This window comes from Ornithorhynchus anatinus, chromosome 1 (assembly GCF_004115215.2).
Source record: "Ornithorhynchus anatinus isolate Pmale09 chromosome 1, mOrnAna1.pri.v4, whole genome shotgun sequence".
NCBI lineage: Eukaryota > Metazoa > Chordata > Mammalia > Monotremata > Ornithorhynchidae > Ornithorhynchus > Ornithorhynchus anatinus.
In genome coordinates this window covers 167,103,881-167,118,728 of record NC_041728.1, presented here as the reverse complement: position 1 = coordinate 167,118,728, position 14,848 = coordinate 167,103,881, and the positions used below count along the sequence as shown (strand labels likewise).

General features: G+C 44.2%; 1 protein-coding gene across 1 annotated transcript in view; it reads right to left on the bottom strand.

Moving 5' to 3' along the window:
- EPHB1 (EPH receptor B1) overlaps positions 1 to 14,848 on the bottom strand; it is a 652,092-nt gene that overhangs the window by 139,481 nt on the left and 497,763 nt on the right. Inside the window, 4 exon segments of the mRNA XM_029062965.2 lie at positions 1,372 to 1,526; positions 6,053 to 6,059; positions 6,318 to 6,395; positions 6,912 to 7,093. Coding sequence (XP_028918798.1) covers positions 1,372 to 1,526; positions 6,053 to 6,059; positions 6,318 to 6,395; positions 6,912 to 7,093 — 422 coding nt within the window.

The window sequence follows — 14,848 nt, the reverse complement described above, 5'->3', positions numbered from 1 at the left end:
AGTGACTTGTGAGGAAAGCGTAAAGGAAATAACCACGTAGAGTGTGATAAACAACAAATTAAGACAAGAATAAAAAAAAACCACTACAAGCTAGACAAAAGGTGGAAACACCTGGGAGGGAAATTAGACTTTGTAGAATTGTCAGAGGAATGTTCTCGGAAAGAAAGGGAGTGATGCTACAGGGGAAGAGTGAGGACTGCATGTTTGGCAAGATTTCCTTTAGTATACTGAAGCAGCGTGGCTCAGTGGAAAAGAGCACGGCTGGGAGTCAGAATCATGAGTTTAATCTGGGCTCCGCCATGGTCAGCTGTGTGACTTTGGGCAAGTCACTTCACTTCTCTGTGCCTCGATTTTTTCATCTGCAAACGGGATGAAGACTGGAACCCCACTGGGACAACCTGATTACCTTATATTCCCCCCAGCACTTAGAACAGTGATCGGTACATAGTAAGAGCTTAACAAATACCATCATTATTATGATACACTGGGAGATCAGCTCCCAGAAAGACTGTAAGGCTGGGTATACTTTCAGTCTGCATGGGGTCTTGAGTTCATTGCAGCTAGGAACGCTAAAATCTCAGAGTTAAAATCAACATCTTCCCTAACTGAAAAGTTCAAGAATACTCAAGTAGGGAGTTATCTGATGAATTCAGGCCATGAATTCATCCTCTCTATTATAATCTAGACACCAAACCACCCACCCCTGTCTACTTAACAGAGAATAATAACACTGATGATACTGATAATAATAATTGTGTATCTGTTAAGTGCTTACTATGTACCAGGACCGCACTGAGCGCTACAGTGGATGCAAGAAAATTGAATGGGACACAGTCCCCATCCCCTGTGGGGTTCAGAGTCTCAATCCTAATTTTACAGATGTGGTAACTGAGGCACAGAGAAGTGAAGTGAGTTGCCCAAGGTCCCAGCAGACACGTGATGGAGCTGGATTAGAACCATGACCTTCTGCCTCCAGGTCCGTTCTATCCACTACACCTTGCTGCTTCTCTAGAGAAGACTTAAAGGGATACGGCTTGGGTCCTTTTTGGAGCACAGATAAGTTCATCCCCCACATGGTCACCATGTGGAGAGAGATTTCAAACAAATTCAATTAGATGTTGGGAAGGAAGTGGGGGAGAGCAGACATAGATAAAAATTGAAAACAATTCCTCCTCCAGCTGTGATTAATCAAATATCCCAGCACACCAACAAGCCTCTCTCTCCAAGTTGCCCTACTGGGAGATGGTCTGAAAGAGATTTAATAAATCCAATTATAGGTTGGCGTTTCACCTGCGAGTGTAATCTCTCTCTGTCCTCTTCTCCCGCTTTTCCTCCCTCCTCTTCCCCTGCTGCAAGAGTCTCTTTGCTTACCATCGGTCAGGTCTGGAAGCACATCTTCCCACTGTACTGGCCGTAACCAAGCCACGGTCCTGCTCCCTGGACCACAATAACACCATGCCGGGCCTCAGCCCCTCGATCTGCCTGTGTTGGTCTGACTCTTGGCCATAGGATGTACTCATTTGCTCCTTAAAAACATGAAGAGAAAACGCATTAACTTGAGCTTGCAGAGTAGTGGGCTGTTAGAAGCCCCCCACACTATTCTGTTCCAACGTTCAAATACATGTTCTTTCTCTCGGGGTGTTCTTCCGGGTCAGGGTAAGGCTAGTGTAAGGAAGATAAGTCCTGAATGAAAAGGTCTCGAGCCCGTGTATTCAAGCTTAATGGGGACGATAGATGCTCTTTAACCAGGAATGGGCCGAGCTGGCAGAGCCATGAGATGAGGGATGCAATGATGCTTTTCTTACATGCAAGGACATGGTTGAAAAAACTACTGTACCATTTCCCTTGGCCCTGAGATTAGACTTCAGTTCACACATCGTTGCATTCTTCTGCTGAACTTTTCCCGGTAAATAATAAATTAAAGTCACTCTCCCATGGCAACATTTTTCATTTTACCTCGCATGTATTATTTGTTTGGATTTGCACCAGCCTATGCCAGAAGCAGGACTATACAGTGGGCCCATTTTATAAACCTTACACACAATTCTCCAGCAATACCAAAAAGTGCTACATGAACAACCCATTACCCACGAGAGGCTGCTACTGTATCGAAGCAGATTCTTCCCTCATCTTTTATGTAGTTTCCTCCATTAGAGTGAGAGTTTCTTGTGGGAAGGGGTGTTCCTTCTCTATTCTTGTATTTTCAAAGAACCAGGGATACTCAGAAAATACCACTATACTATATAATTATATTACTAATTCTACTACTACTATGACAGGCCAGTAGACTCATTTCCTTATATCATTTTCATCATTTCTCACATTACACACTGGACTGCTTTAGTAAGACCACGGAAAACTTTACCAGCGTCTGCAGATCACTCCCCACATTCAGTCCTCAATAATTTTGATTTTCCCTTCCTCGAGGATTAAATAAATGAAGTTGAACTGTTGGTTGACTGGAGGAAAGCTGTTTCAGAATATCTCGTGGTTCCACTGATTTCACTCAAACAGGAAAACTAGGCAAGCAGCTGTAAAGTATGATGATTGAACTGACGCCAGATACAAAACTGTCGCTGAAAACAGGAGTATGGAAATCCGTGCGGGTAAAATTCCTAGTGCAGATGGAAGAGAGAAAGGAAAGTAAATGAGGATTCAATGTGCTATTTATGAGCACTTAAAGTGTGCACAACACCGTACAAGTTCTAGGAAAGAGCAGCGTGCTCATGGAAGAGCACGGTTTTGAGTCAAGTCATGGTTTGAATCCAGCTCTGCCACTTGTCAGCTGTTGACTGTGGCAAGTCACTTCTCTGTGCCTCAGTTACCTCATCTGTAAAATGGGGATTAAGACTGTGAGCCCACGGACAACTCATTCCCCTGTCTACCCAGCGCTTAGAACAGTGCTCTGCACAGAGTAAGCGCTTAAACAATACCGACATTATTATTATTATACAGTACAAAAGCTTTGGTAGACACATTCCCTGCCCACCATGAGCTTCCAGTCTAGAGGACTTACAGTCTAGAATTAGATTAGAAATGGGAAAGAGGATAGAGGAGGAGGGAAAGAGGGGAGAGAGTGAAAGAGAGAGAGAAAGAGACCAACAGACAGTAGACAGTGGAGATTCCAACAAATGAGGAGTGAGACAGAACTAGCAGACAGGACAGAGCCCCATCAGACAGACAGAGAAGCAGAACAGAAAGCAGAGCGGAAAGACAAAGAGAGGGAGCTGACAAGGCAGGCAGAAGACCTTGCGCTGAGCAAGGAGCGAGACAGACGGACGGAGAGCAGAGGTCCCCAGCAGATAGTCAGAAGGGGACTTTCACCCAAAACACTTTATGAAAATGAGTTCACCTCTAAATGTTAATCTCGAAGAAGCCAGCAACTAATAGGCTCCTTCATTCGGGCTTACTTAGGAGACTTGACCCAGAGTCTGAAAAACGGCTATGCGCAGTAACAAAAGAAATGATAAATGGAAAACGTATCCAAATGGGGAGGAGGTGCTTGGGTGCACCAGGGGAACGGCCATTAGCTTGGTCTCGTTAACTTCTTTATTAATGGACTCCGAGAGGGGTGAAGGGCCATTAATTCAGTTCACGGAGATGAAACTGAGAGTGTCGCAAGCTGATGAAGAGAAATAGAAGAAAGAGGCAGCCAGAGGTTAGAAACGAAACCGGGAAGCCAAGAATTTCGCCTCTAATGATGAATACTCTCCTCTAGGGAAGAGTCACACATGCAAATATTTAATAGGAAGGAACAAAAATAGAAACTGGTTTAGGTCATTTGAACCACACCGCTAGTCATGGCCTGAGCCAATCTCTCTGAATATATGGACCAACGTGACACAATTAAGCCGAGGTCTCGTGCAGTCACCCGAGCTAATGTACTCCTACTCCTTGGGCTACATTCTGCTTCTAGAGCATGCAGGAATGGGGGAAGGAATATTTTAAGTAATGAGATCATCTGCAGGACAGAATCTCCCGGTCAGAAGCATCTGCGAACTCTGGACATCAAAGTGATGGAAGGAATCATATCAGAAGGTGGTACCAGCAATCAAGCAAGCAATCGTATTTATTGAGGGCTTACTGTATGCACACACTGTACTAAGCACTTGGCAAACCACAGCACACTATCTTCTTGCATCTTTAGGACACATCTGAAATGGCCAGGATAACTTAATGAAATTTACAACAGAGAATTGCTTTTTAGAGTAGCATGAAGAGCAGAACCCAGATGATAATCTGAGCCAACATAATGGGATAGGCAGCGCGGGGGCAAATAATTCTTATTGCCTGACAACCCGCTCTATGTTCTCCAGAGTGTTGGCTACAATTTGCTGGTGTGGAAACAGCCTTGGGCACCGAACTACTCTGTGCCCATTTGAATAATTAGTGTCAATTATCGGCAAGTGGAGAAATTGGAGGATGAGGGAAAATAAACCTTCCTTCTGCAGCAGAAATTGATGCTAATCACGGCTTCCAGCAGAAAGTCGCTTTTCACATAGATCAGAAAAAAGGGATAAAATAAGCAGGTGTGGGTTTCATCATTTTGCTAATTTGCAATCCTTTTTAATGAGAGAGAATGACGGGCGGGCAGGCCGGCCAGCGGGAAGATAAAGGGAACCTGGCCTTCCCTCCTCCCAACAGTAATCCTGGATCTCTCCCTTGGCCCCTGAGACTGGAAATCAGTAGCCAGAGCAAAGTGGTTGGAGGCTCTGATCTCCGAATTCCAGGAAAGCATTCATTTTGATCTGGGTTATTCGAAGTTGCCCTGAAGCAGTTCAGACTACAGCCTGAAACCCGGTAGACTAAAATGCCTCCCAGAAAGGTATGGTGGATTATTTTTTAAAGGTTGGATCTACCCAGTACCAGGAAATACAATGGGGCGATTATATGGCCAGTTTGCCTATGATGACAGCGTGGCTCAGTGGAAAGAGCCCGGGCTTGGGAGTCAGAGGTCATGGGTTGGAATCCTGCCTCTGCCACTTGTCAGCTGTGTGACTGTGGGCAAGTCACTTAACTTCTCGGTGCCTCAGTTACCTCATCTGTAAAATGGGGATTAACTGTGAGCCTCACATGGGACAACCTGATTACCCTGTGTCTCCCCCAGCGCTCAGAACAGTGCTCTGTACATAGTAAGCGCCTAACAAATACCAACATTATTATGACAGTCAACCTGGATCTTTCAAATTTCTCCCATGTATAATGAATGACAGTCGATATGTAGTGATATTATACCTTAAAAATATATAGGATGATTTTTAATTTCCAAGGGACTTTGACTTTAAGTATCCCTTTATCATTGTTTATTATTAACTATTTTTATTACTGTATTTGTTAATCAATAGTATTTATTGAGTGCTTACTGAGAGTAAGTAAGTAAATTACCACAGAGTTAGTAGACATGTTTCCTCCCCACATCAGAACAAAATGGCCTGGTGAAAAGATCATGGGCTTGAGAGTCAATCCTGACTAATCTGCTTGCTGGGTGACCTTGGACAAGTCACTTAACTTCCTCTGTGCCTCAGTTTCCTCAACTGTAAAATGGGGATTCAATGCCTGTTCTTCGCCCTATCATTTAGACGGTAAGCCCTATTTTTGAACAGAACTGTATCCAACGTGATTAAGTTGTATCTAGCCCAGGGGTTAGAATAGTGTTTGACATATACTAAGCACCTAATAAATACAAAGATAATAATAATTAGTGATTGAAAATAATAATAGCAAACTTGCAGTCCAGAGGAAAGTGCTTACTATGTGTCACGTACTGTTCTATAGCGCTGAGGTAGATACAAATTAATAAAGTTAGATACAATTCCTGTCCCACATGGAGCTCACAGTCTAAGTAGAGGGGAGAACAGTCTTTGAATTCCCATTTTACAGATGGGTAAACTGAGGTACTGAGAATAATAAGGATGGCATTTGATGATGGTACTGAGAAGTTAAGTGACTTGCCTAAAGTCACCCAGCAGACAACTGGCACAGCTGGGTTTAGAACCCAGGTCCTTTGACCTCCAGGCCTGTGCTCTTTCCACTTGGCCACGCTGTTCCTTACCACATCCCTGTGAAAAAGGGAGGCCTGAAATTATTACCGTCACTTTACAATAGGGATCTAAGGCACAGACTGGGTAAGGGACTCATGCCACAGCACGGCACCAGTGAGCCTCACTCTTCCAACTCCAATCTAGGCCCCACGGCATCCCCCCAGTGACTTGACCGCATCCACTGTCTCCTGAGTCCGTGTTCAACAGAGGCCTTTTCAGCCTGCTATTTTGCCTCTGAGGTGTGGTAATCTCCTAAGTGCTAGTCTGACCTCTTACGGTTTGGTCGTTGGTTAAGAGAGCTTGTGTAGAAATTACTGTATTCTCCAGAATGCCGGGTGCTGATGGTTCAACAGCCTTAAGGCATGTTAAAATATCAAGTGGAAATAGACGGGAAACATCTTCAACCATGATATTATCCCCGAAGGCCTGTGAATTCTCCAACTGTGTGCATTAGGGATTAACTTTGAGCTTGCTGGCTATTTCTACAGTGGATCAGCAAGTCTATTATTTGCTCTAAATCTTTGAAGAATATGTCATGATGCCATTCAGTGGATCATCTACGAAAACACCAGAGAATAAGCTACCGCTTTGATCAATCACCTATTGTTCTAGATAAAAAAAACTCCCAAACCCTCCATGCCTTCTCAGATGTTTCGTAACGGTTGTCCTGTATTAGCTTTGCACTAAGCACTTGGGAACTAAAACATTACACATTCCAAGCCCACAACAAACCCAATCTACTTTTTGCTACATCTAAGTCCTTCTCTGATCCAGGAGGACTTTGGATCTTTGTCCTCTTCAAGATCCTTTTTCCCAACCCATCTCACTCCCCTCCCTTCCCCCCCCCCCCCCAATTGTAGTCACGCTTACGGCAGCTGGTCTTGAGCCCACAGTGCTGCTAACGTCAGGGGTGCAGATCCGGCTCACCTTCTCGTAGTAACGGATCTCATAGTCCAGGATAATGCCGTTGGGCTGCTCCGGCTGCGGCCAGGACAGGGTGATGCTCCTCATGGTGGCACTTACCTGGTGCATGATAGGAACTATGGAGGGAGCTGTGGAGAGAGGAGGGGAAAACAAGTGTGACAGAAGTAAAAGTCCACAGTGTCTAAAGGGTAGAATCAGCTCCCGAAGTGAAATATCTGCCTTCTGCTCCAGTTTCTCCAGCCCTCTCCTAAAATAATGACTCTAATATTTGTTCAGCACTTACTAAGTGTCCAGCACTAGACCGGGGACTGGAATAGATGTAAGATAGTCAGGTCAGACTCTGTCTCTATCCTACATGGAGATCACAATCTGAAGGGGAGGGAGTTCAGGTATTGAATCCACATTTTCCCGATAAGGAAACTGAAGCACTGAGAAGTGAAGTGACTTCCCCAAGGTCTCTCAGCAGGTTACAGATCCAGGATTAGAATCTACGTTCTCTGACTTCCAGGCTTGTGCATTTTCCATTAGGCCATCCTGCTTCTCAGTAGCATAAAGCATTTTTAGAACTGTTCTGCTAGAGTGGATTTCATTCCAGATCTTGGTTCAAGGCATCTTCTAGTCCCTCACATAGTTTTATTCCTTTTTGACCAAGTCTAAACAATCAGAGCAAATGGAAAATTGAGTTACTGATCCAGACTGTTCTAATAAAAGCAAAAAGAAAAAAAAGCCCAAAAGAACTTGCTGTTGACTGAATTATAGAGATGATTATTCAATGGAAAATAACTTCAGGTGAAAGAATGTTGAGATCATGGTGGGTGAGACCGTAATGGAGTGTGGTACAATTTGCTTCCCTGAAGTTCCTTCAGGATATACCACCTATTTGGGATGGCAGAAGTGTAGCCCTGCCTTGAGGAAGATGGATGGATTAGATGACCTCTTGATGTCCCCCAAAAGCCCTGGCTTCTATGAATTTTTATGAACCTTCTGAAACCACTTTTTTCCTGAGTAAAATGATGTCCTTGTAATGCTTCTTTTTTTATAGTATTTGATAAGCCCTTACTATATGCCAGACACTGTAATAAGCACCAAGATAGATACAAGTTATTCAGGTTGGGCACAGTCCATTTCCCAAACGGGGCTCACAGTCTTAATCCTCATTTTATAGATGAGGTAACTGAGGCCCAGAGAAGTCAAGTGACATGCCCAAGGTCACACAGCAGACAAGTGGCAGAGGCGGGTTTGGGAGCCAGCGGTCTATCCACTAAGCAACGATACTTTAATTTACTCATTCATTCATTCATATTTATTGAGCACTTACTGTGTGCAAAGCACTGTACTAAGCACTTGAGAGAGTACAATGTAACAATGAACGGACACATTCCCTGCCCACAATGAGCTTAGTGTCCAGGTGGGGAGAGAGGCATTAGTATAAATAAATACTCCCATTTCTACATTCTTAGTTTACCTGGCTCTTGGTTTCATGCATTTCTGGAAAACCCTGCATTAAGCGCTTGGGAAAGTACGATATAACAGTGAACAGACATACCCTGACCACAGTGAGGTCATAGACTAGAGACAACATTTCTTGCCACCCTACTTGTAAAGTGGCTCTAAATGGGTAGAACTACTGGGAATTGTCCAAGGGCAGAAAGTGAGATAAAGCTGAGGAAGATATGAATCACATCTTCAAACTGCCTCTCCAAACCCAATTTACCAGCTCTCATTGTGGCCTATTTTCCCCACTTCAACATCAATCAATCAGTCAATCAATCATAGTTATTGAATGCTTACTATGTGCCAAGCTCTATTCTAAGCACTTGGAAGAGGAGAATATGAATTGACAGACATATTCCCTGCTCACAAGGAGTTGTCTATAATTTTTTTCTCCCTTTGGGTTGGGGAGAGAAAAACTGGAACACTTAAGACAGGAAAAATTTCAGGAAAGGTGGGGAGAGTCAGAGCCCAGGCCTTGCTGAAGGGGCCAGGGAGTAGGGAGTCAAAGAGAAAAATGTTTTGTATACTGTTAAATATAGAGAGAAATTTCCCAGAGTGAATCACTTCCCAGGCCTTGAGGGCTAATGGTAAGGGAGTTTCACTTCACTTCAAAAGAAAGAAGAGGTCTCAAGCATAAAAACAGATAGACAGCAGAGATCTTCCAGAAACAAACATCTAGCAATCAAGGGAACCCAAAAAATACAAACTAAAGAGAGACAGCAGAAGCAAGAACATTCTGGTTTAGAAGGGTCAGACATTTAAAACTGCGAGTAATTCTAAACCCGGTCTCTTTGAAAACACCATATTTTCTATTTTACATATTTTTCACATGGAATGAATGAAATGAAAACAAATCTCAAAATTGGCTGGTATCCTTCTTCTGGAAAAAGCAAAAATTGGATGAGTCTTAAATGAGAGATCTTGCCTTGGGATGGCTTTGTTTAGTCTTGCGGTGTTAGCTGTCATGATGGTCATGGGTTTACTCATTCTGCTTAGTTTCCTTAAGAAAACTCATCGGGGAAGACTTGTAGGAAGACAAAGGTCCCAGACTGTTAGCTCGTTGTGGGCAGGGAATGTATCTCTCATATTGTTATATTGTATTCTCCCAAGCAATCAGTTCAGTGCTTTGCACACAGTGAGTGCTCAATAAATACAATTGAATGAATGACTGAAGAAAACTTCTTGGAGAAGACTTCTAGGAAGACAGAGGGCTAGGACAGGGACTGCCCCACAACCCCCTCCTGCTATTTCCACCTCTGGTTCCAGAATTTCAGGTCCAGGTAGCCTAGAAAAAACATTTCATTGATCCCAGCATGGGCCAAAGGAGGTAAGGGTGGGATCTGAGTTTGGAAATCACCCCTCCACTGGGAGCTTTGGCCTTTCTAGGGGTATTCAACTTGGCTATGCAATGGGCTCGATCCTTGAGTCGGGGTCACCATCACTGCCCTCAACGACACCCACTGACCATTTCCCTGCCTTTCTAATAAAAATGATAATACTGGTATTTGTTAAGCGCATACTATGTGCCAAGCACTGTTCTAAGCGCTGGGGTAGATACAAAGTAATCAGGTTGTCCCACGTGCAGCTCACAGTCTTAATCCCCCATTTTACAGATGAGGTAACAGAGGCACAGCGAAGTGAAGTGACTTGCCCAAAGTCACACAGCTGGCAAGTAACAGCTGGTATTAGAAGCCACGACGTCTGTCGCCCAAGCCCTTGCTCTTTCCACTAAGCCACACTGCTTCTCTAGAGAACAGAGATCGCAGTCCAGCAGTTCAAGAGTTTGTCTGAGAGCACAGACCTGGAAGTCAGAAGACCTGGGCTTTAATCCTGGATCCTCCACTTGTTTGCTGTGTAATGGGATTAAGACCGTGAGCCTTATGTGGGACAGGGACTGTGTTCAACCCAATTATTTTGTATCTACCCTTTCACTTTATAGAGTGCCTGGCACAAAGTAAGTGCTTAACAATTACGATGATTATTATTATTATTATTCCACCACTCCTCCTCTGATTTGTTGAGCATTCATTCATTCAATCGTATTTATTGAGCGCTTACTGTGTGCAGAGCACTGTAATAAGTATTTGGAATGTACAATTTGGCCGACAGATAGAGACAATCCCTGCACAACAACGGGCTCACAGTCTGAAAGGAGGAGACAGACAGCAAAACAAAACAAATAAGCAAATTTTATTATCATATTATTTTTATCATATCGAGTTTATTATTATTATTCCACTGTTACACCTCTGATCTCCTCAGCCCAGACAGTAACTTCTTCACATGTGCACACAAACACACACACACGCACAGAAAGCCTGGCACACTTATCAGAAGATGCTGCTGACTCTTGACCCAGATTTCCTCACCCCATTCATCCGTGACTTTTCTATGTGCTGTTCTTGTCATTTTACCATGATTTATGAAAATCTGCCTAAATTTCCTTTTGCTGGTTCTTTCAGAATCCCCAAGTCTAACACCCTAATAATGATATTAATGATTATGGTACTTGTTAAGCGCTTATTATGTGCCAAGCACTGTTATAAGCACTAGGGGAGATACGAATTAATCAGATTGGACATAGTCACTATCTCACATGGGGAACACACTCTTAATCCCCATTTTACAGATGAGGGAACTGAGGCTCAGAGAAATGAAGTGATTTTCCCAAGATCGCACAGCAGACTAATGGCAGAGCTGGTCTCTGAACAATGCTCTAGCCAGGCCTCGACAAAGAGAAGTCAACTGGCAGGTAAAATAAATATATGGAAAGACCGGACCCTCTCTCGCTACGATCCACTTTTTCCTTAGTTATCTGTGGCTTTGGGGTCTGAATTCCTTTGCAGTTGTGATTTCCTAAAGGGTGCCCATGCTCTGATCCCCAGAGTCCAACAGACTCCGTTTCCTAGCAGCGTGGCTCATGGACAGAGTCCGGGCTTGGGAGTCAGAGGTCATGGGTTCGAATCCCCGCTCTGCCAGTTGGCAGCTGTGTGACTGTGGGCAAGTCACTTAACTTCTCTGTGCCTCAGTTACCTCATCTGTAAAATGGGGATTAACTGTGAGCCTCACGTGGGACAACCTGATTACCCTGTATCTACCCCAGCTCTTAGAACAGTGCTCTGCACAGAGTAAGCGCTTAACAAATACCAACATTATTATTATTATTATTATTACTACCACCCATATGACCCGATTAGAGCCCTCTTCTTACCCACCACATAGGGCATCCAATTACCCAGAATCCCTGAACTCTCTTCAAACTTCCTACCCCATGATAGCAGACTAAGGAGGCTGAGGCTGCCAGAATGGTCCAGATCCTGCCACCCGTGGCTGTCCTACTGGGCTTCAGAGGTGGCGATTTCAATCAGTCAATCAATCAATCAGCTCTGTGTATCAAGCCCTTACTGTCTGCGGGGCCCTGACCTAAGCATCTGGGAGAGTACAATACAACAGAGTTAGGAAATTGAATCTCTGTCACTGAGGAGCTAACCATCTAACGATGCTAAAATCAGTGAAAGATAGGGGGAAGCAACTTAGTAGAAGCCCTGGTGAGTGAGATACCCAGTGCTTAACAGATTCCAAAGCGTCATTTGGGCAGAAAGGTGTGAGGGACTGGGAGGGAGATGCCAGAATGCCCCCATCTGGGGACACCAAATGACCTCTGCTTAATGCTGAGCCGGGAAAAATGCAATCTGGAATATAGAAATCTCAGCCTCTGGGCCCAGTCAATGTGAAATCGAGGATGATGCAGTTATTCAGAAAATTCAGGACCGTCATCCTAGCCGGCTGGGACCATTAAGGCTCGAATGGTCCAGGCTGGGTATAGGGGAATCCTGAGGTCACTTGGATACAGCGGGTTTGACCCTCAGCTTGATGTAGGCTGTGAGATTCAGCTCGAGGGAGGTATAGTTGTGGGAAGGGAATAGGTGTGCTTATTCTTGTATTGTACTCTCCCTAGTGCTTAGTACAGTGCACTGCACAGAGGAAGCACTCAAAAGGTATGATTGACTGACCGACAGTCCTCCCAAGCAGCTGCACACCTTTCTCCTCGACACAGCGAGCGCCCTAAACCAGAGTGGCTGTTTTTCTCTCTTCCTTTGCACCGGGGAGATTTCAACCTAATGTAGGTAAAGCAATGTACAGTTCATTAAGTTAATTTTCCATCAGCTCTGGGGCCATCAAACTTCCCCAGTACCAAAGGTTGTGCTTTAGATTCTAGAGGGATGAAATCCTTAGTGCCCAAACATCCCGCTGTGTGACTGGCACCTGCTCAGCTCCTCTTCCCTGGAGAATCTGGATGCCAAAAGCAACAGATCCATGGAAAATAATCTGAGAGAAATGCTCACTCTTATCCCAAACAGTCCTTTCTCAGTAGGCAATCAGCAGCACACAGGTGATTAAGCAGCCTTGCAGATGCCAATACTACTCTGCCACGATGAACTTTGCTCAGATTTAAATCAGCTGGGCAAGAGGAAAGACTCTGTCACTTAATACCCATTAGTCACATAGGAAGGGAAGAAATCTTTGAAGTTTAAAAGTGACAGGGCAAGTTGCCCTGAGCCAAAATAAGAAAAATGACAGTTCCCTTGAAGTTTGAAAATAGGCTGAATCTTATATTTGACAATATCCCCGACATCTTTAAAAAGAGAAATTATTTAGGAATCCCACCTCCATCCCTCAGCTTCCTAACATAAAACATCACCCTTGATCCGATATTTTGAATGGCTTGAAACCTATAAAAACACCCATAAAATGTGCGTAAAAATATTTGCTTCCATTAAAAGCTCAGCTTGTCCATCCAAAAGCCTTTAAAGTCAAAGATGTTTGAAACAGGACACCCGTTTGGTCAAAAATGCTTCCCTAATGGAAAAGGGCAGAGAGAAGCCTCAGAGTCGATGTGGCTGGAAGGAATAAAGTTCCTCACTGCTGTTGGCCTTTTTGAAGACAGGATAGACAACCATCTGTCAGTTGCATCATTCCTGGAGATGCAAGGAGACTAGAAATCTTCTCTCTCGATCTCCCTTTCAGCAGGGGGACTCTACAAGACTTTGAAATCCAGGGTGGTCGGGTTACGTTTGACTTTGCATAAAAAGTTCCTTGTAAAGAAAATACATTTTGGTCAATATAAAGTTATTCTAATACAGCTGGCCTATTGACAGAATGCTGTGGTTGTGATAGAAGGATCGCTCCCTGACCTCTCAGTCTCATTACTCACGTGTAAACTCGTTGTGGGACGGGAACGTATCTGTTTATTGTTGTGTGGTACTCTCCCAAGTGCTTAGTACAATGCTTTGCACACAGAAAGTGCTCAATAATTATGACTAAGTTGAATTGAAGTGTAGACGGTCGTCAACATCACCTTCCTGTCTGTGAGGAGAATTATGTGTTCTGATATCGCCTGCGTCCTCTCCCCGAGCTCGGTGAGTTAGGAGGCGGAGAGGACATGGTGCTCTGGCCTGCATCCCATGAGCAAGACAAATGAAGCAAAAAATATCAAGACAAGGCAGACGTGGTCGTCCTGGTCTCTTGGACCCCGTGGCCTCAATCTGTAGACAGTAGTCTGAAGCCATGGTGAGAGGTCAGTGAAAGGCTGAGTGGAAGAGATGGATTCTGAGCATGGACATGAAAGAAGATGGATGTGAAAGCAGACAGGCTGTGGGCCTAGAGTGGGAAGAGCACAGGATGAGGGTCAGGAGATCCAGATTTGGTTCCATGAAGCTACTCTGACTTTATCGACGGAGATCCTCATTTTTGGTGAATTTCTGAAAGATGAATCATTTTCAAAGTGGCTTTACAGAGCCATTATTCCCTATCTCAACTCTAGTAAGTCTCAGTTTGGGCATTCTTAAGAGAAGAGGGTTGGGGTCAGGGGACGAAGCAGGGGAGAACAAGCTTCCGCCCCATCTGATGTAGTTTGGCTTAGTGGAAAGATCACGGGCTTGGGAGCCAGAGGTTTTGGGTCTAATCCTGCCTCTGCCACTTGTCACCTGTGTGACTTTGGGCAAGTCACTTCTCTGTGTCTCAGTTACCTCATCTGTAAAATGGGGATTAAGACTGAGAACCCCACTTGGGACAACCTGATAAACTTGTATCTCCCGCAGCACTTAGAACAGTGCTTGGCACATAGAAAGCGCTTCAAAAATATAATTATTATTATTACGCAGGACTGCCCCCTTATCTCCTCAGATACAGCCAAGTTACCTCAACTATAAAATGGAGATTGAGACTGTGAGCTCCTATAGGACAGAGAGTGTGTCCAACCCGATTTGACATATCCACCCCAGAGCTTAGTATAGAGCACACAGTAAGCGCTTAACATATGTCATAATTATTATAATTAGTATTATTATTACTATGTCAGAGGACATTAAGGCACTTTTCTGGTAGCC